General features: G+C 39.0%; 1 protein-coding gene across 3 annotated transcripts; it reads right to left on the bottom strand.

Annotated features, from left to right (window-relative positions):
- Positions 1-625: 625 nt before the first annotated feature.
- LOC113523462 (WD repeat-containing protein 19) lies at positions 626-19,223 on the bottom strand. Of its 3 annotated transcripts, none has more exons than XM_052895639.1 (22): positions 18,979-19,223; positions 18,502-18,659; positions 17,780-18,004; positions 16,970-17,180; positions 15,908-16,188; positions 14,977-15,218; positions 14,252-14,487; positions 13,293-13,415; positions 12,387-12,601; positions 11,287-11,487; positions 10,443-10,654; positions 10,265-10,352; positions 9,259-9,453; positions 8,254-9,141; positions 8,064-8,172; positions 6,886-6,930; positions 6,632-6,742; positions 4,209-4,302; positions 3,828-3,937; positions 2,517-2,720; positions 1,681-1,757; positions 626-991 (listed from the first exon to the last, which is right to left on the bottom strand). In XM_052895639.1, exons 1-22 carry the CDS (start codon positions 18,991-18,993, stop codon positions 880-882), a joined length of 4,152 nt encoding a protein of 1,383 aa, XP_052751599.1. In that variant the 5' UTR covers positions 18,994-19,223; the 3' UTR covers positions 626-879. The 3 variants fall into 3 exon arrangements, with proteins under 3 accessions (XP_052751599.1, XP_052751598.1, XP_052751600.1); XM_052895638.1 differs by having other exon boundaries at positions 14,977-15,245; XM_052895640.1 differs by lacking the exons at positions 6,632-6,742; positions 6,886-6,930 and having other exon boundaries at positions 14,977-15,245.
- Between the last annotated feature and the right edge of the window lie 951 nt (positions 19,224-20,174).

Here is a 20,174-nt window from a genome sequence, read left to right on the forward strand (position 1 = left end):
TTAACTAAGGGAAAGTGAGATAAAAGGGAACGAAATAGGAGCGCAATTTATGTTTAAAAGCTAATTTGATTAGGGTACATATTATATCAGTCTTTAATTATCTTTTTATCTCTTCTGTAAAATCTTTAAAAACTATACAGCTATTAAGTACCAATTTAATCCAAATGTGGATAGTGGCGTGAATTTACAGGGTACAGAGGAATAACACCTGAGTCCACAGAAATGGCAACGCTTGGGCCTCCTCCCCCCTACCGCATAGGGCGTATCATGGGCGTAACAGTATACTCTATTATGTCCATGGTACTGCTCATGTGTATAAGCGACAGTTACCACTATCCATCAGGTGGATCGTCAGCTTGTTTGCCATAACTCATTTTATTTAATAAATAATTAAATATAGATCTGTCAAATTACATTGTTTACGTAAATATATAGGACACTAATAAAAAAACGAGTCAGCTAATTTGACAATTAGCTGACAATAATTTTACCCGATTTTCAGGTTCGATGCTCTATCTATATAATCTATGGGTATTTTTATTATAGTTTTGGACACAGGAAAAGGTGTTAAAATAAAATATAATTTTTAATATAAAATAATATATTTCTAACATATATACACGTTCAAGGTTGTTCTAATACAATATAAATTACATATACATTTTATCTCTACGTATAAAATAAGGAAACTAACTGTTGTAACAATGTCAATGAAACGTGACAATGTCAAGCAAATATTGTAAATCTTTCACACGGAAACATATAGTAATCTTGTTGATAATAAACTAAAGCTACGGGCAATAAAACTTATCTCTTATGAACTAAATGGACGGATATCTAGTTACAAGTGGACGGTATTGTTACATTGCATAATGGACCTTATTCGGTGGTGCCAACGTCTAGGTATAGTGATACGTCGTCTATTTTGACGAGACGACGGTAATCCACGTTCTCGCCGCACATGGGACATTTACCGTCTTCTTGTAGGAGCCTGCAATATAAATATTAGGGTAAAATTGAATGGATGCCACAATATATTTATTATGTAAGTAATACAAAAATTAAAGGTTCTAATGTGATAGGCACATTATTTGTTCTGTTCATTGCTGAACACAGACCTCTCTCATAGGCATATTAAGCCTTAAGTTAAATAATATACAGAAAGAAGCAGAGGGAGACTTTGTACAAAAGTTTTTTGCTTGGGCACCTCTGTCCCATTCGTGTTTCTACCATGAAGCAGTTGTGTTTGCATGGCTGTGTTTCGGTTTGAAGGGTGGGATATGACAGTAAATTTACAGGGTACAGAGGAATAACACCTGAATCCTCAGGAATGGCAACGCATAGGAGGTATCATGGGCGAAACAGTATACTCTGTTATGACCATGGTGCTGCTCATGTCTAGGTATAGGCGACGATTACCAGTTTCCATCAGGTGAGCCATCAGCTTAACCATTCTAAGTTACATAAAAAAAAGAAACAGGAATGGGAGCGAGGTGCCCCAGCAGATGACATTTCGTCATAGTCGTAGAATAGTGACGGTATGTAATCTTCGTCAGATCCGTCAGTATTCTACGACTATGACGACTTGTCAAAGACGCCCCGGTACTAATAATAACTGAAAAATTAATACTATTTCATTTATTAATTTGTGTCAAGAATTCTAGATAAAGAATTACTCACTCTGTGAACTCGGAGTAGATGGCCGGAAAGTCGCATTCTGGGCACGCTGTTAAATCATCTTTGACGATGTGCAAACCCTGTAAACATTTACGTATATATTTGTATTTTATAACTATAACGGATTGACAAATTTCTGATGAATTCATCATGATGGGCTAACTGGCCTGTTTTCATTCTCATCTATCACCCTTCACTGGTGCTCCGCCTGCGTATCCCGTTAGCGCAGGCAGGGTTACTATACCATTTTCACCCATTGAAAAAAAAACTACGGATTGACTATCATCTGTATAGAATATATAAAACTGTCTGCGACCTATATTTATCATTTCAATACCACCTTCATCAGTTTTCATATATTAATTCCGGGTTCTTCATAATGAATAACCGATATTTAAAACTAGTGTTTGTGTTTTTAATGTCTAAATTTTTATCTAGATTTTTTTATAATACCAAAAACTAAGAACTTAGAGTCGGTTTGTGTTGTTGGTGGATTTATATTATGCAATCAACTTATCCCCGTGTGGTCCCGGTATAAGGCCAACCCCTTTCTTTCCCGTAGTTGTCGTAAGAGACGACTAAGAGAGAGTGAGGAATGGACAGCAGCCTCCATCTTAAAACATCTCCAAAGCCTAACTACGGTTGCCGATCCGCTTGCCAAGCGTGGCAACTACTGGTAAAACCCTCCAAGGGGAAGGCTTATTTTCAGCAGTGGACAGTTAAAGGCTGATATGATGATGATGACGAAACCACTAATGGTCTTCACCAGCGAAATAAAAGGTTTATAGAAAAATATAAAGGAGTAGTGAATATAATAATAATAAATAATAGAAGCGTACGGTGGCGATGCAAAAGGGCAGGTAGGCCTCACAGCTGGCGCAGTGCAGGTCGGCGGCCGCCAGCCCGGCCACGCTGCACACGGGGCACGCCGTCCCCGCCTCGCCCTCCGCCCCCGCACCACCTGCACCACCAGCACCACCAGCCGGGCCACGCGGCGCATGACGCACCACTGATTCAATTTTCTTGCTGTACTTCGGATCAATCTAAAAATCACACGTACTTTATGACACACACTTAATATTTATGAGCCGTGAATGTACATAACATATATCAATATCAATACCCAAATCTAACCCACAGTACTATTTTCGATACAAAAAGTACAAAATAACTATCGTGATTGTAAAGAAATTATTTATATTAGCTTTAGTAATCGTAATTATTTATTTAGCACGCGCACAGCTACAAACAGCATGCTGATCGCGCAGTGCTGCTTGCAACACAGCCGTGAACTGCCCTCATGATAAAAGAGCTCCTATTGAGTTCGAAACTAGACGGGTTTCAACTAGACTCGATTTAATTTAAGATAAGATCTAAGATAGAATCCGCAAGACGTGTGCTGAGACAATGTTTCTTTGATAGTTCATGTTTAAACGTGTGATTTCAACTTTAACACACGAAAATAAACAAAAAACAAACACAACATAAACACTAAAAACTAATTTAAACACATTATAATGTTTGTATAACTATAATTTAAATTTAATTTAGTTGATTGTAAGTATTATATTAGTTAAATCTTGTTTTTATTTGTGAAAACCTGTAATTCGCTTTTTGTCTTTACTGTATTTTTTTTATTATAAAATTTTCTAGCTATTGTTTTATCTTTAATAAATAAATAAACAATTTTGTATACAATAAGCAATATAATTATTACTAAGAAGTTCCTAATACAAAAATTGGCTAATTGGAGGCCATAGTAAGGAAAATAAAAACTCATTTAAAAATTTTATATCGGCAAAAAAATATACACAGACATATACCAGAGGGAGACTTTGTACAAAAGTCGTTTGCTTAGGTACCTCTGTCCCATTCGTGTTTCAACCGTGAAGCAGTTGCGTTTGTATGGCTATGTTTCGGTTTGAAAGGTGGAATATGGCGTGAATTTACTGGGTACAGAGGAATAACACCTAAGTCCTCAGGAATGGCAACGCATGGGAGGTATCAAAGAGCGAAACAGTATACTCTGTTATATCCACGGCACTGCTCATGTCTATAGGCGACGGTTACCACTTTCCATCAGGTGGGCCGTCAGCTTGTTTGCCATTCTAAATTATATAAATAAAAATACACATAAAATACTATCTTACCTGCGATCTATATTCAGGTTGCATTAAAACTTTGGCCCAATGATGAGCTTGATGCTTCAAGCCAGCGCGGCCGCATTCGATCACTGTTGACGTCAATATTGACACTTGATCTGAAAACGAAAAACGTAAATACAGAGTGAAATTAAAATTCCTTTAAGGAAGTATCTTACTAAATGTGAACATTTACTCAAAAATTAGTCCAAAACCGACTACAAAAATAAAGCACCCTTCCTTTCAGCTCCTTTAGTCCTTCGAGCCGGATATGAACTACTAACATGCGGTTGATCAGTAAGAGATACTATAAATAAGATTAGGGGCTTATTAACCAAACTTGATGTAAACTCATACAAATAACCAATTAAATAGAAAATAAGCTCTTACGTTGTTGTGTAGGAAAGAAGGAAACATCAGCCGCGATGCGCAATAACAGACGAGCGGCAAGGTCGTGACGGCCGCGCTTAACATGGGTGCGAACCTATTTTGTTTAGAAACAAAAGTTCCTCTTAGAAATTATTAGATATACTCAAGAACTTAATTCATACGCACAATGGCCCAAATAAAAGGCTAAGTGCGGAAAATTGAGTCCAATTTACATTTACATTACTCAAGAACTCTCTAAAACAGCCTGAATTGTTAATTATAGTAAAATTTATACACACATATATAGTAAAATTACTTTTAAATTACTGCATTCAGTAGACAATATTTTAATTTTTCATTCTAACAGATCATATAGATTTGTTAGACCTTAATGCGAAATATTTAATGGTAAATAACACATTAATAACTACAGGTCACAATCAGTGGCGTAACAATGGGGTGGCAGGGCTGGCAAAATGCCACGGGCCTCCGATCTAATAGGGCCACGGCTGAAGAGGCCGCGAGCTCAGATTTTTTTTTTTTACAATATACCTGAGTACTTTATTTTACTTGAAAAGTATTTATTTATTTAACTCTTTATTGCACCATAAATAAAAATATACAATGACAAGTGAATAATTCAAGTGAAATACAGTAACATAAATACAGATAGAAATATACACATAAAGGTACAAAAGGCAGTCTTATCGCTAGGGCAATCTCTTACAGACAACCTTTGGTTAAAGGAGAACAGATAGAAAAGGGCAGGTGGCGCAAGAGTGAATTAATAATTTTTCGTGCATAAAATACAAAAACTATATATATATATATATATATATATATATATATATATATATATATATATATATATATATATATATACATACAAAATACATAAACATACACATATAAATACATACATAGCACTCACAAGGAAATATGACAAATCTAGTCCAAAAATTACAAAGGAATGGAAAAGAGTAACTACAGTGAAAGAAAATGTGATTTGACTTGTCCTTTAAACGAAGCCAAGGATTGAGCACTCCGTATAGACGGTGGCAGCGAGGTCCAGATGTGGTCGTATTTACGCAGTCCAAATATAAATCTAATATACAGGTTTTGGAGACGCTCAAGTTTATTAAGTTGGTCTTCGCTGAGATCAATGTAGCAGGTATCAGCATAGTAAAGGACAGGAAGGACAAGGGAGTGAGCAAGCGCAACTCTAATGGCCATAGGTAAAAAATTACGTAACCTTCTGAGTGAGCCCACAATCGCAAAAACCCTCCTACTAATCTCTATTATTTGAGTGCTCCGGGATAGCGTTCTGTCAAGGTATATTCCGAGATCCTTTACAAAGTCTTTATAGTCCACAGATATCCCGTAGAACATTATGTTAGGTAGATTTTCCCAGCAAATTCTCGAAATATAGTTGAGGCTCCCGATAATAATAGCCTGCATTTTATTAGGGTTTACAGTTAATCCAAATGATTTACACCAGCTCGATATGTGTGCTAGATCTTTGTTTATTAAATATATCGCAAAGTCTAACTCATGAAATAGAGCGTGTGAGTAAATTTAAAGATCATCTGCATAAAGGTGGTAGGAAGAGCGAAGTTAAATAATGATGGTGTTAATAAATAACGAAAAAAGTAATGGAGATAAGACGCCACCCTGAGGTACACCAGCTAGCGTGTGACATCATGATGAAAAGCTATCTTCAGTACGAATGCGTTGCTGGTGCCCATTCAGGTAACTTTGAAACCACTCGATTACGACTGGAGATATATTGAGAGGGCGCAATCTTCCTAATAATATATCAAAATCGACAGTATTAAAAGCATTACTTAGGTCTAACAATGTTAAAACCGTAAGCTGTGAGTTTTCCATACCATGATGGATATCGTCAGTGATTTTGACAAGAGCAGTATTTTTTTTTACTGATGGGGCCCCATCAAAAGAATTTGCCACAGGCTGAAAATAGTATAGTTACGCCACTGGTTACAACCTGATCTTCAAAACTGTTCTCTTAGTGCACTTTTTTTTTGATGGGTGAAAATGAAATGGTAACCCCGCCTGCGCTAATGGGATACGCTGATAGAGCACCAGCGAAGGGTGATTGATGAGAATGAAAACAAACCAGTTAGCCTATCATGATGAATTCATCAACAATTAACCATGATAGTTTCCAGGGGGAACCACGAGGAAGTTGACCTGGTTAGGTATATTGCTAGCAATGGGATTTTTAGTCTCCATTACTAACAATCCCTTTGCCCCCTCCTCTCTCAGTACATCGTAAAGGATCTGTTCAAGTTCAATACAATGTGGCCAAATCCTGGGATAATAATACCTGACCTCTTAACCATTAATACAAAGAACAGTATTTTTTTACTATAAGCTTCGACTAGTTGCACCAGCTCTCACCGTGTGCAGTGTACAGTACCGACCAGTATGTAGGAGTGCAGCGCGGCGAGCGCGCGGCGCACGTCGGCGGGCGCGGGCAGGCGGCGCGCGCGCAGCCCGGCGCCGCGCAGCGCGTCGCGCAGCACGTCGCGCGCCTCGCGGTACGCACCAGTATGTAGGAGTGCAGCGCGGCGAGCGCGCGGCGCACGTCGGCGGGCGCGCGCGCAGCCCGGGCCGGCGCGCGCGCACGTCGCGCGCCCGCGGCGCCGCGCAGCGCGTCGCGCAGCACGTCGCGCGCCTCGCGGTACCGCGCCGCCGCGCACTCCGCGCCGGCGATTATCACCTGCCGACGCACCATGGCCTCCGTCGGTTGAACGGTTCGTTTTGCTTTTATATCTCATTTACATTCGACAAAAATGAGTTAAATGAACAACGTGTGTACTGTGAACACCGCGTGTACTAACATCGTTTTTTTTTTTTTTTTTTTACAACACAGGGGGCAAACGAGCATGCGGCTCACCTGATGGTAAGTGACTACCGCCGCCCATGATCACCCACAACACCAGCGGCATTGCAGGTGTGCTGCCGGCCTTTTAAAAAGGAATATACTCTTTTCTTGAAGGTTATGTTGTCGTATCGGTTCGGAAATACTGCTGCTGGAAGTTGATTCCAAAGAATGGTTGTGCGTGGAAGAAAGTGCCTTGAAAAACGCACGGTGGAAGACCGCCACTCGTCCAGATGATTGGGATGAAACTTTAGTTTGTGGCGGGTTGTACGGTGGTGAAAATCAGCAGCAGGTATCAATCCGAACAATTCCTCAGAACACTCCCCATGATAAATTCGGTAGAAGATGCACAGAGATGCAACATCTCTGCGCAGCTTCAGTGGATCAAGTCGGACAGTAAGGCGTTGACTATCGATAATTCGAGCCGCCCGACTTTGAATGCGGTCTAACGGAAGGAGTTGGTACTGTGGCGCTCCTGCCCACAGGTGAGAACAGTATTCCATATGCGGCCTGACTTGGGCTTTATATAATTTCAGGCGGTGTTCTGGCATGAAATATCGTCTCACCCTATTGAGCACTCCTAACTTCTTGGAAGCTATCTTAGCCTTCTCCTCCAGATGACCGCAAAACTGGACGTCGCAAGATATATCAACGCCCAGAATTCCTAGACTCGACTTTTTATCAAGGGAAGTGCCCTGAAAGTGAGGAGATACGACAAACGGCGTCTTTTTTGCGGTAAATCTTATCGCTACCGCCTCTAGAAATGAAGTTCGTTCAGAAGTTGGAACTAAAATTGCATCTTACAGTTACAGGACCGCAGTCGAGAGTTTCACCAAATCTATCACGACTTGTAAATAAAACTATGAGCTCTTTATAGGTTTCGCGGCACGAGGAGCTTTTTTGCTAAATTACATGAAGTATGTAAAAAAATTGAAAATTAGAAGTTAGTAAATAGAAACTAGCAATCTCACAGCAGTCTTGGCAGCCTCGGTGAACTGTCGCTTGGCCATGTACAGCCGAAACAGATGACGCGGCTCGCGTGGTGTCCCATCTGTCTCGCCCAGTAGGAATTCTATTAATCTAGAACAAGGTATAATATATATAAAAAATTCGTTAAAAGTCCAAGTGAATAATATACCAATGACAGGAAGAGTAACTGACCTTCTTGTGAGCCGTTCATCATCACTCGCTGCTGCAGCATCAATTGCTATACCAATAGCCTCATTCTCCTCTTCCTCAGACCCGCCCCCAGCCTTTAACAAATGAGACATTGCCTTGCTGTACTCCCCGGCATGAAAATAAAATTTGCCAGCTAGCAAATGATTTTTCTCCCCTTCGAAATGCAACGCTAAACTCTTAAAATCTTCCGACCTCGCATGAGAAGTCTGTATTAAAATCTCTCCATACAAGTGTAGCTTTCCGTTCTTCCTCGCTAACTGAAAAGCTTCATCGTAACACAGAGACATCACCAAGAACTTTATTGCTGAACTAGGGTCGTCACTATTTTGGAAATAGTTCGCAACCATTTTAGCTCCTTGGACGGACTTGGATTCCTGGACCAATGCAACAGCTTCATCTATATCGTCCAATTTCTCCAGATTCAATCGTATGGCTGACTCATAGTCCTGAGCTCTTAAGTAGGATTTCAAAGCATCAGAATACCGGCCTTCAGCTTCCTTGGCCTTCGCATACTGTATGTGTATGCTAGGAGAGTTGATCTTGGGGAGCAGCGCTTCGACCTTGAGCCAGGACTTAAGTCTGATGTACAAAGAAGCAGCTTTCTCCGTGTTCCCCGCATGGTCATAAAGCGCGGCGGCGTGACTGTACTGCTTCTCCTCCTCGAGCAGGAGCGCACAGTCCTTGAGCAGCAGAGCGTGGTGGGCGTGCTTCATGGCCGTGGTGACTCCACGCGCCACGTCTCCACAGCGGATGCTGGTGCGCGCAATGCCTGCCTCGCAGCGTGAGTTGTGTTCACGCACTTTGGGATCATCTGTGTTGTCATGAATTAGGCTCTTTTCGTAGTTCGCAAGGGCTTCGTGATAGTCGGCACTAAGGAACGTAAGGAATAATTCTGAATGTTAGTCACATAGTCACGTTACGTATAATTCAAAGTAAAAACACCGTTTTATCCGAATAGTAATGACAACTGAAAGCTAATGTACGCACGTGAGTTCGAGGTGCTGTGCATGGTGCAGCGTGACGTCGGCAGCGCGCTCAGGACAAGCGGCAGCAGCCAGCGCAGCCGCACGAGCCCAATCACCGCGCGCTGCGTGCAGCTCCAGTGCGTGCGGCCCCGCCCCCGCGCCCTCCAGCCACCGCGCTGCTGCCTCGCCGCGCCCCAAGCACGCACACACCATACCACTGTACATACATGTGTGTGTGAGATAGAATAGGTAAGTAAGGTAGGTAAGTAAGTATAACGTGTAGAAGCGAGATAGTATGAGATGTGAATAGTTACGAACTAGAATGAGTGAAAGAGAGAGAGGGACGTGTGTGGAAGAGAGATAGGGAGAAAAAGTAAGATGGAGGAGAAGTAATACGACGACGACGCATGTGTAAGATGTTTTTTATATAAATAAATAAAAGAAGTGCTGAGATTATTGTTTTTATTGTTCCACCGCGTCACATACATGACTATGTAATACAGAGTGATAAACATTATTTTCCGTTTATTAGCATCACTGTAAATGCATTTCTTTAATTAAATAGAAAAGTAAATACTAATACTTGCGATGTTACACTTATTAAGCATAGTATTGTTACAAATTTGTGCCGTGACCAAGATTCAATAGATTTTAACCAGAAAGTTACCGCTTAGTTTGATATGCATTTACTTTATAAAGTTGTTTAAAGTTACAAGGGCAATAATATTTCACAATTTTTTTATTTACGTGCATTAAACGATAAAGAGTTGTCGATTACAAGTGGCTTCTGCATAATATAATAAATCAGGCATAAAAATTACCACGAACCAGTGACGAACAGCTGTCATTGAAATTATTCATTTTGAAGAGAAAAATACTTTCATATTTAAAACATATTTAGCACGCAGCTGAAATGTCTTTTTTCAGTGTAGCTATGTTATCTCTATTTTTAACAGTAAAAAAAAACTCTAAATATTAAAATATACATGAAGACGAATAAAAATAACTATTTATTTGTTAATACCTACCAAAGTATAGACAAATCCTCAATATGCAATGCATCTTCTAGGGCCCAAACCATCGCCACATCACTCAGTCGAGTGTACATTCGTATAGCTAAAAAAATTAAATATAAATAATATAAACAAAAGATTCTTAAAATGTGTTTTATTTGAAACACAATGAAGCCGAGTATGTATTTGTTACCAAATTCGAGATTAAGATCAGCAGCTGCACGGTCAGCAAGTGTCCTAGTGACTTCTGGGTCAGCAAGCGCATCACAGTATAGCGCGGCGTCGGAAAATCTCCGCAGCAGCATCAGCTTTTCGACGTGACGTCGCTGATTGGCGGCGCGTTTCTCCGCGTCTGCCTCCGCCAGCCCAGCGGTGTTGTGAGACTCCAACGACACCTTCTGTATACTACCAAAAAACGAGATATCACATTAATCACCACCAGATATCACCAGAGGGAGACTTTGTACAAAAGTTGATTGCTTGAGTACCTCAGTCCTATTCGTATTTCAACCGTGAAGCAGTTGTGTTTGTATGGCTGTGTTCGGTTTGAAGGATGGGATATGGCGTGAATTTACAGGGTGCAGAGGAATAACACCTGAGTCCTCAGGAATGGCAACGCATGGGATAACTATAGCGACATGGATTTTAATTATTTTGTATATTAATTAACCTGACTTTATGGACACTCATTATTATACATGGTTTCTTTCATACATGCACTTATATTACTTGCATACACCCACTCTAACTTGCCTACTTTGCTTTAGAATTATAATTTTATTTATTTATAAGAGACTTAACATGTACGAGTAAGTTGTGTTTTTAAGAACTATAGATTTTTGTGTTAAATAAATAGACATTTTATCTTCAATTCTTTTTGTATTAATAATCAACCTATTTTGTTTCATCTCTGTGAATGTTGAGTACAACTATAATTGGATTGCATACTTATAATGCTACTGTTGTATTCTATTGTTAAAAATTTTATTTGTAATATGTTGATGTACCACAGAAATAAATAAATAAACAAAACTTACATGCCCCCCGTAGCGTAGCAGTAGACGTCGCCAGAGAACAGTATGAGCGGTATCTGTCCCGTGAGGATCGTGGTGGACGCAACGTAGTCTACGTGCGGGCCATCGATCGAGTTCGCCGCGTAGTAGTAAGTGTCGATTGTATCCTCCGTGTATATTATGAATACATTGCGGTCCGACAGGCAGATGTCCCAGATCACGCCTCTGTTAATTTCGTAAAAGAAAAACAATAAAAACTCTGCAAAAATGTTGAGAATGGTTCAATTGAAAGATTTCTCTGGTTATGTGTGTGTGTGTGTTTATATATAGAATATGGTTTGACAGATTTATGTAAAAAATTACTAAAGATAATTCTGATTAAAGTAATTACAAAATAAACTTATGTTGCCAAAAACTAGTCAGAGAAAGGTTTCAGTTACTACAACGTTCTTAGTTATTAAATAAATTATCGAGAGATCCTCGTTTACTTTGGTGTTACATGCATTCATTTGTTCGGAAGTTCAAAAATCCTACTGTATACAAATTATTACAGGATTTACTTTGTATAATAATAACATGTTAACGTAAATTAACTTGTTAATTAGTAACAGTATAATGTTTTTACCGCAAGAATCTCGTGTATTTCTTTTTTTTTCGTAGATTTCGTAGGTGACGTAAAAAAACAATTCATTTTGCTGGTAATAGGAGCCGCCTCAGCTGTTGCTATATATGCACTCTTCCAACGAGATGTATCTATATAGCGCTGATTTTCAGGCGGCCTCCTAACTCCTTTAACTTTAGCATGCGGGCGAGTCGAGAAAACCCATTTCTCGGATGGGAGAATTTCCATCATAACATTGAATGCCCAAAAATTATATAAAAGGACAAGTTCACTCCAAGTTGATCGTGTTGTCGTGAAAAAAAACATAGTTGTCAAATTTATTTTTTTTAACTATTTTTCCTTTAATTTTGAACATAAATGACATACCTTAATTTATTTCACCAATAAAAAAAAAAACATGCAAAGCAGGGTTAACAATAAATAAATAAAAAAATTATGACCAAAATTAAAAAAGAACAAACTCTGAATAAATAATCGCAATTGACAATGAGAGCGCGGGTACCTGAGCGGCGCGGGCGGCGGCGCGGCGCGGCGCGGCGGCGGCACGGCGGCGAGCGCGGCGGCGGCGGGGCAGTACACGTGCGCGCGGCGCCGCGCGTCCGCCAGCACGGCGCGCGCGCCGCTGATGTCGCAGTGCACGCTCGCCACGCCCGCCGCGTGCCGGTAGCGCGCCGCCGACCGCCACTCCTCCACGCCGAAGTACTCGATGTGCCCTTGCTGCGCCACCGATACATATGTACCACACGGTGACCGGTAAACGTTTTGACCACTAACTAGACCCATTCTTTACTATCGGGTTAAATACTATCCGCTAATACTACATACATATATTTTTTTATACAACTTAATAATGGCAAACAAACTGACAGCCCACCTGATGGAAAGTGGTAACCGTCGCCTATAGACATGAGCAGTACCATGGACATAACACCTGGGTACCTCTGTCCCATTCGTGTTTCAACCGTGAAGCAGTTGTGTTCGCATGGCTGTGTTTCGGTTTGAAGGGTGGGATATGGCGTGAATTTACTGGGTACAGAGGAATAACACCTGAGTCCTCAGGAATGGCAACGCATGGGGGGTATCATGGGCGAAACAGTATAGTCTGTTATATCCATGGTGCTGCTCATGTCTATAGGCGACGGTTACTACTTTCCATCAGGTGGGCCACCAGCTTATTTGCCATTCTGAGTTGTATAAAAAAAAACTACAGTTAAATATAGCATATTTTTGCTGTGTAAATACACAGCGACAATATATTGACACCATAACCTCACCACTAATAACGACACACAATTCATCCATCTTTTTTTTTTTAATTCGTCAAAAAACATCAGCCGTCGAAAGTAAGAATTTCGGATCATGGGAATCCTTTAAACGAGACTTTATAGACAGAAATGTAGACACTCACGTCTGTAACGAAAATGAAGAAATCTCCGGTGAGATGTATGTCCACGATGTTGGCGTCTTGCATATGCGGCTCGGGAAATATCATGGCTTCTCGTTCCGGTTGCGATGTATCTGACTGCTCAATCTACGTTGCAAATTATTAAGAAATATATTAGAAATTATCCTGAGTGCTACATTACAAAATTTAAGTAGGCTTTTTTTGCGGTTACATTATCGATAAGATTTCATTTGATTTGAAAATATCATCATCATCATCATCATCATATCAGCCGTCAACAGTTCACTGTTGAACATAGGCATCTCCCAATTGGGGGGTTTGCCTGTAGTTGTAACGCTTGGCAGGCGGGTAGGCAACCGCAGTTAGGCTTTGGTGATGTTTTAAAAGGGACTCTGCTGCTCATTTCTCGACTATTAGGTTCCCTTAGTTGTCTCTTACGACACTCACGGGAAAGGAAAAGGTGATCCATTCATTGCGGAGACTACACAGCAAGTGGCAGGACACTATTAAAACATATTTTATCACCATACTTTCAAACATCGACATATTGTTAACATATGGTAATGAAAATGAACGCAAGTTCACTAGTTTATCGAGGAGAATACATCCAGGATTCATCATAGTAGTTGTTGGAGTTTGATTGAGATGACGAGGTTGGTAGAGATATATATTTCTAATAACTTAGTTACAACTGACAATATTAACACATAAAAGTGATCTTATGTACTAAATACAAATACAGGAAATTAAGACAAAAATGGTGGGGCGATACATTAACTTAGTATGTGCAGTGATAAATTAACAATTATTAAATTTCTTAATATACAAACAATTTCCTTACTCCACTGCACATATAAACATAGATATAACTCTATAATGATCTACAGTGGATACAGATAGGAATGGAGATCACCCAGAGAGAGAGAGAGAGAGAGAGAGAGAGGGAGGTGATGGTCAGTTACCAGGTGCAGCATGGCCTTCCCCTGGAAGAGCGCGGCGGCGTAGTGTCCGGCGAGGCGCAGCGCCTGCACGGCGCCGGCGTAGTGGCGGCGCGCCGCCGGCCGCGCCGCCACTACGCCGCCCGCCAGCGCGTAGAACCACGCGTGCGCGCCGCTCGCGCAGCACACGTGCGCCGCGCCCACCGCGATCACGCTCGGCTCCGTCGGGAACGTGTACGTCGCCAGCGCCACCGGCTCCGCTGGGTATTGCGTTGTTACTTCATTACAGTTCCGGACAAATATTATAAAAATACTAGTATTCGATCGATCTGGATGATACGACTAGAATGACGTGGTATGTATTTTTAAGTACAAAAAGTAAAATTAAAGGAACGCTGTACTAAAAATATAATTCTTTAGAAATAGTTTATATAATAGTAGTAATCAATAGGAGTAAAAAAATAAAAAAATATATAATATTGTATACTGCGTTGCATGTATCAACTTCTTAGAGGTACTTTCGTATTTCGTACTTAATGACTTTGAAGGCAAACAGGACAAAAATTAAATATTTAATTTGTTAAAATATAAAATTTCCATAGCAATGTGGCATTGCAAAAACAAAATTCTTAAGAACTCCAAGTAAATGTACTTACTCGGAGAATTATATTATGCCAAAAAAATTCATAAAACACATATATAAAACATGCTTCCCAAAAGACTAATATAAAGAAAAGAAAGTAGCGTACATTTATTGAGCGGGTCTACGTGGTCGGCGCCGTCGGCGAGCGGTATGCACTGGTAGAGCGTGGCCTCCGCGAGGCTGGTGAGCGCGAGCGCGCGCGTGGCGCAGGCGGCGTGCAGCGGCGGCAGCGCGGTCACGTACACGGCCAGCGCGCCGCGGCCCGCCGCCGCCACCAGCCGCCCGCCCGCGCCCCACGCCGCGCGCTCCGCACCGCCCGCCGGCGCCACCGAGCCCCACACCGACCCGCTGTTCCACAGCGATATCAGCTTCAGCCTGCGCAGCCGCCGCCGCCCACCCCACTCTTAGTAACGGGGGACAAACGCCGCACTGCTGCCGGTATAGCGTCTATCGGGTCTAACGTTAACGATATGGTCACCTCCTAACAACACGCAATCCCACCTAGGAACCATCGTAGTTATTTTGTGGTGAAGCTGCCACGGCGGGCCAACTACTCTGATTTCATCCTCACCTATCATTCTACACTGGTGCTCCACCAATATACCACAACCGCAGACGGCGTTACTATTCAATTATCATCCATGAAACAAAATTCTTTAAACATCTGTTAGGAATTTATCAATCGCATTGTAATCATGTGGTCACTATAACACATATTCATAATTTTATTTTTATAAAATATCAACTAATTTTATTTACATACAAGATGTTAGATGAAATAATAAACAACTTGCTATGTTAATGTACACGAATAATGTAATAACTACCGATTCAACTTACGTGTAATTAGATCGAAGAAGCTTGACTAATTTCGAAATCAATTCGAGACCCTTAATCATAAGCGGCTGTGATGCGAACATGAGTCTGACTGATACTAGTCGAGCTTTCTCGATCTAATTATATGTAGATTAAACCGATAGTTATTCCATTAAAATATAATGTGTGCTTACGTAACTTTTAACAATAAAATAACTTACTGCCCATCACCGCATGAAGCAGCTAACGTATCGCATACAGCAATATCTGTTAAATTCTCCTTGTGGTTTTTCACTTGGAACAATTCCTCGCCAACCTCCTTTATATGGGTTGATATGGCTATGATGAAGCCAGCGCTAAACCCTATAAGGATGTATCCATCCCCATACCACTTATATGAGACAATCGACCCGTATCTCTGTTGGAATGCCAGCTCTATCGGGTTCTCGGGGTTCAGGAGATTGTATAAATACAGCGTCCGTTTGCCAACTACGAGGCTTATCTAAAAATATTTAACCATTCATTAATGTAAAAAAAATGTTTAAAATTTTAAATATATAATTCTGTTGCCCTAAATATAAAATTTAAATGTTAAAACATCCTAAACATATAGCAATTTAACTGACTGTTCCCAATTAACAGTTCCAAAGAAGGGGTATTTGAAAATGCGTACGTTATTGAAAATAAAAAGACTGACTCCACAGGTAATAAAATTTGCACCACATTTATGGTCCTTGCTGATTTCATGACTCACAAAGAAATATTTTCAGATTTCACCAATTTTTTAATTATATTTATTGTAAACAAAATATATATTTGTGCACCTGCACACACCTGGTACACCCATATTGTCATCATAATATCAGCCTTTAACTGTCTACTGCTGAACATAAGCCTCCTCTTTCGAGGGTTTTGCCAGAAGTTGCCACGCTTGGCAGACGAATTTGCAACCGCAGTTAGACTTTGGTAATGTTTTAAGAGGAACGCTGCTGCCCATCCCTAGTCCTCCTTTAGTCGGTTTTTACGATAACCATGGGAAAGGAAGGGGTGGCCTATTCTATACCGGGACCACATGGCTATGTATTGTCATTATTTAACATACAAATCTTCTACAAATTTAATTATCTGTTTTTAATAAAATCCATTAAGATTTTTAAATCAACATGCCAAAGATCAAGAGTATCAAGGCACATACATACTTACACCTAGTAAATATTAACATTTGTTTGGAAGTTAAGTAAAAATATGTCCTTATGTGTAAAATTGTGTAAAATGTTACTTACAGTATTTTCCCCAGCGACCCTCTCGTCTGTCTTCATTTCAGAAAACTGCAGATCGTTAGGTGTATCCCGGAGAGATATAATGCGAAGGGTGTCCCCATCGGAATTATTAATAGAGAGACTCTTATCTTCAGATGCTAGAACTAGGATACTGTCCTTGTTCCATGCAGAACAAGTGATCTTTTTAGTATGCTTTCCAATTATTGGTATCCTCCTGAAATGTTAATAGATCTGATCTTGAGGTCATGCCAAACCTAAATATTCTATCATGTTAATTGGATAAACATCTTATCTTCAGGATCAGTTTTCAATCTATCAAGATATCAGTCAGTTTTGGATCATTATGCCATCATCATCATATCAGCCTTTATATATATCCTAAGTCACCTGCATCCATTGACTTCTATCAATGCATTTGAGGACATCACTCTATCTAGTGAGGAAATGAAATTAAATGAATTTATTTTGCTAGAATGCAGGTAATTTTAGATGATAGAGGTTTATATTTCCCATGTACATTCTGCCTCTATGTCGATGGATGGTCCTACATTGTTGTTTTTGCTTGTATGGGGTTGCCACTCAAAAACCTTTCTTTCCCATCGAATGTCGGTTCTTCAAACTATGTGACCAGCCCATTGCCACTTCAGCTTGCATATTATTATTATTATTCAAAATTATAATCCTTAATTGAGCAGGTATGGTAGTTGTAGAAGATTAGTCAGTCTACAGAAAACCATTTACACAAGGAAATATACATTAATGGAACAAATAGGTGCTTTGTTTTAAATGTCAACTTATTTTATGTTAACTTACTTTGTAGTATGATGATTATATAATGCTAAATTGCCTTTTTGGGTCCCAATAGCCAAAAGTGGTTCACCGTATGCCCAAGCCAAACATGAAGGTGGCTCCCGAAGTCCCGTCTCAATAGTGACACGTTTGTTGGCATGGCACTCCCACAACAGTACAGAGTTGCTGTTTGGAGTTATCATAGCTAAATAGTCGCCATCATTATCCCATTCCATTCCACCACAGAGACTGGTGAAAAAGAAAAAATTAACATAATGTTTTTATTGTGGGTCCATAAACATTTTTAAAAATATTCAAATTCCCAATAAGGTTTTAAATGCTTTTAATTATCATTTAATACTATAAAGATATAAGAGACTTAGCATGTAAATTGTTTTTTTAAGAGCTGTGGATTTTTGTATTAAATAAATTAAACAAAAACTAAGATTGATCTGAATAATTCTATTTTTATTTATTTTATTTACTACTATTTAAAGTCAGTACTTTCTTTATTTTTTTTTTTACAATTACACAGTAGCTATTTCCATAAAAAAATAAATTTCTACAAAAAATAATTTATAAATACAATTGCTGCCGCTAGATAGTGTTGTATAATAATAAAACCAATATACTTGTGCAATATGGATGTATTAGTCCTAACCAAGTTACAATTGTTATTCATAGTATAAATAACAAAAGGTAAGATTCAACAAGGCAATAAATATCATCCAATATTAAAAATTTACCCCTGAAGCTTTATTCTTTCTAATAGCTGCCCAGAGCGGTCATGAATTGCAACTGTAGCATCAGTTCCGGTTGTTGCAAGAAGAGAATGAGATTCACCCTTCTGCCATTGAAAATACAGTTCGCCAAGTCCATGAGGCTGCTCCAGAGTATACAGCAACTATAATATGAAATTTTAATTTGAAAAAACCTAAATTTATTTGAAGAACAACATAAAACAGAATTTTTTAAAACAAGAGCCAGATAAATTTTATGTTGTTGTTAACACGCGGATAAAAAAAAACAATTCTGGATGTTGTTGTCTCACTCTAACTCGTGCACGTCGCAGCGATAACATATCTATCGACAGAATCGTTTGCCAATAGTGTAGGGACGCTAGGCTATAGTGCCATTTACATCTACCTCTTCCATATTTTAAAGCTGAATTAAGGTATCTCAAAATAGGTGTAACAAACATTATTAAATACACATTTTCTTACTTTGGGCGTCGTCATTGTAGAAGAGTATGTTGTGCCTGCTTATGAAAGCTTCGTATAATATCGAACATATAAAGATATGAACAAATATTATCGCTGCATTCACAATGTGTAATTTTTTTTGTTATCCATTATATTTTAAAAAAATAATGAATAAACAACATAATATTTTGATTATACGTTGCTAAGCAACCGCAACCGGCAGTATCCGGCTTCCGGTTCCGTCAAGCAACAATGTCACAATTGCACCTGTGTCATGCATCACGTATATCTGTCACTCCTAAGTCATAGTTAAATACAGAATAGTAACCTTACATTGACACTATCCTTTATCTAAGTTTTCTGTTTTACAATCGAATTAATGTTTAAAAATTGACATAAATATTTACCTTTGGTATTTACTACATTGACTATTTTTATTTATATTGTTATCATTTTAATTTATCATAATAGTAGTTGCAATAACAATTATTATATAATTAATAAATTGAAAATAATATTTAGTTATAAATACAAATTTCTGATTTATATGGCTATTTGTATAGAACTCATTTTATTATAAAGGTTTATTTTATCATAGCTTTGTAATGTCTGTTGCATGTCAGTAATTACAAAATGTGTGAAACAAACTTTTATACTATACTAGCTTTCGCCCGCGTGGATCTTGGTTATCGCAATATGCAATTTTTGGAAATAACTCGGTAGATTTATTTGGATAAGGATTAATACTGGAGTATGAAAATACCACCCAGAAGGCGACCAGCGTGGTTATTCGTAATTTTAGAAAAAAAAGTGATTATTGTGACCTAACCGTAATAGTTAGACATATGCTATCGCGGACTTATTTGTAGATCTCAATGAGTACTTTAAAAACGTAGAACATTGTTTTTCATTATAAGCAACTATTTAGTCAATGTACACAAGATAAGCGAATTTTATACAATTTTTCTTCCGACTTGCTCGACATACATGGTCAAAGGATGTAGCTATCTATTGGTGAAAGAATTTTTGAAAACGGTCCAGTAGTTTTTGAGCCCATTCATTACAACCAAACAAACAAAGTTTTCCTCTTTATAATATTAGTATAGATTACCTTATTGTACCACATTTTGACAACAAACATTTGTTTTCATTTCATTTATATATATTTTACTTAACATTAAGTCAAAATTGTTATTATTTTACATTATAACGGTCCA

This window comes from Galleria mellonella, unplaced genomic scaffold (assembly GCF_026898425.1).
Source record: "Galleria mellonella isolate WM207_F2 unplaced genomic scaffold, CSIRO_AGI_GalMel_v1 utg300, whole genome shotgun sequence".
In the NCBI taxonomy this organism is placed as follows: Eukaryota; Metazoa; Arthropoda; class Insecta; order Lepidoptera; family Pyralidae; genus Galleria; species Galleria mellonella.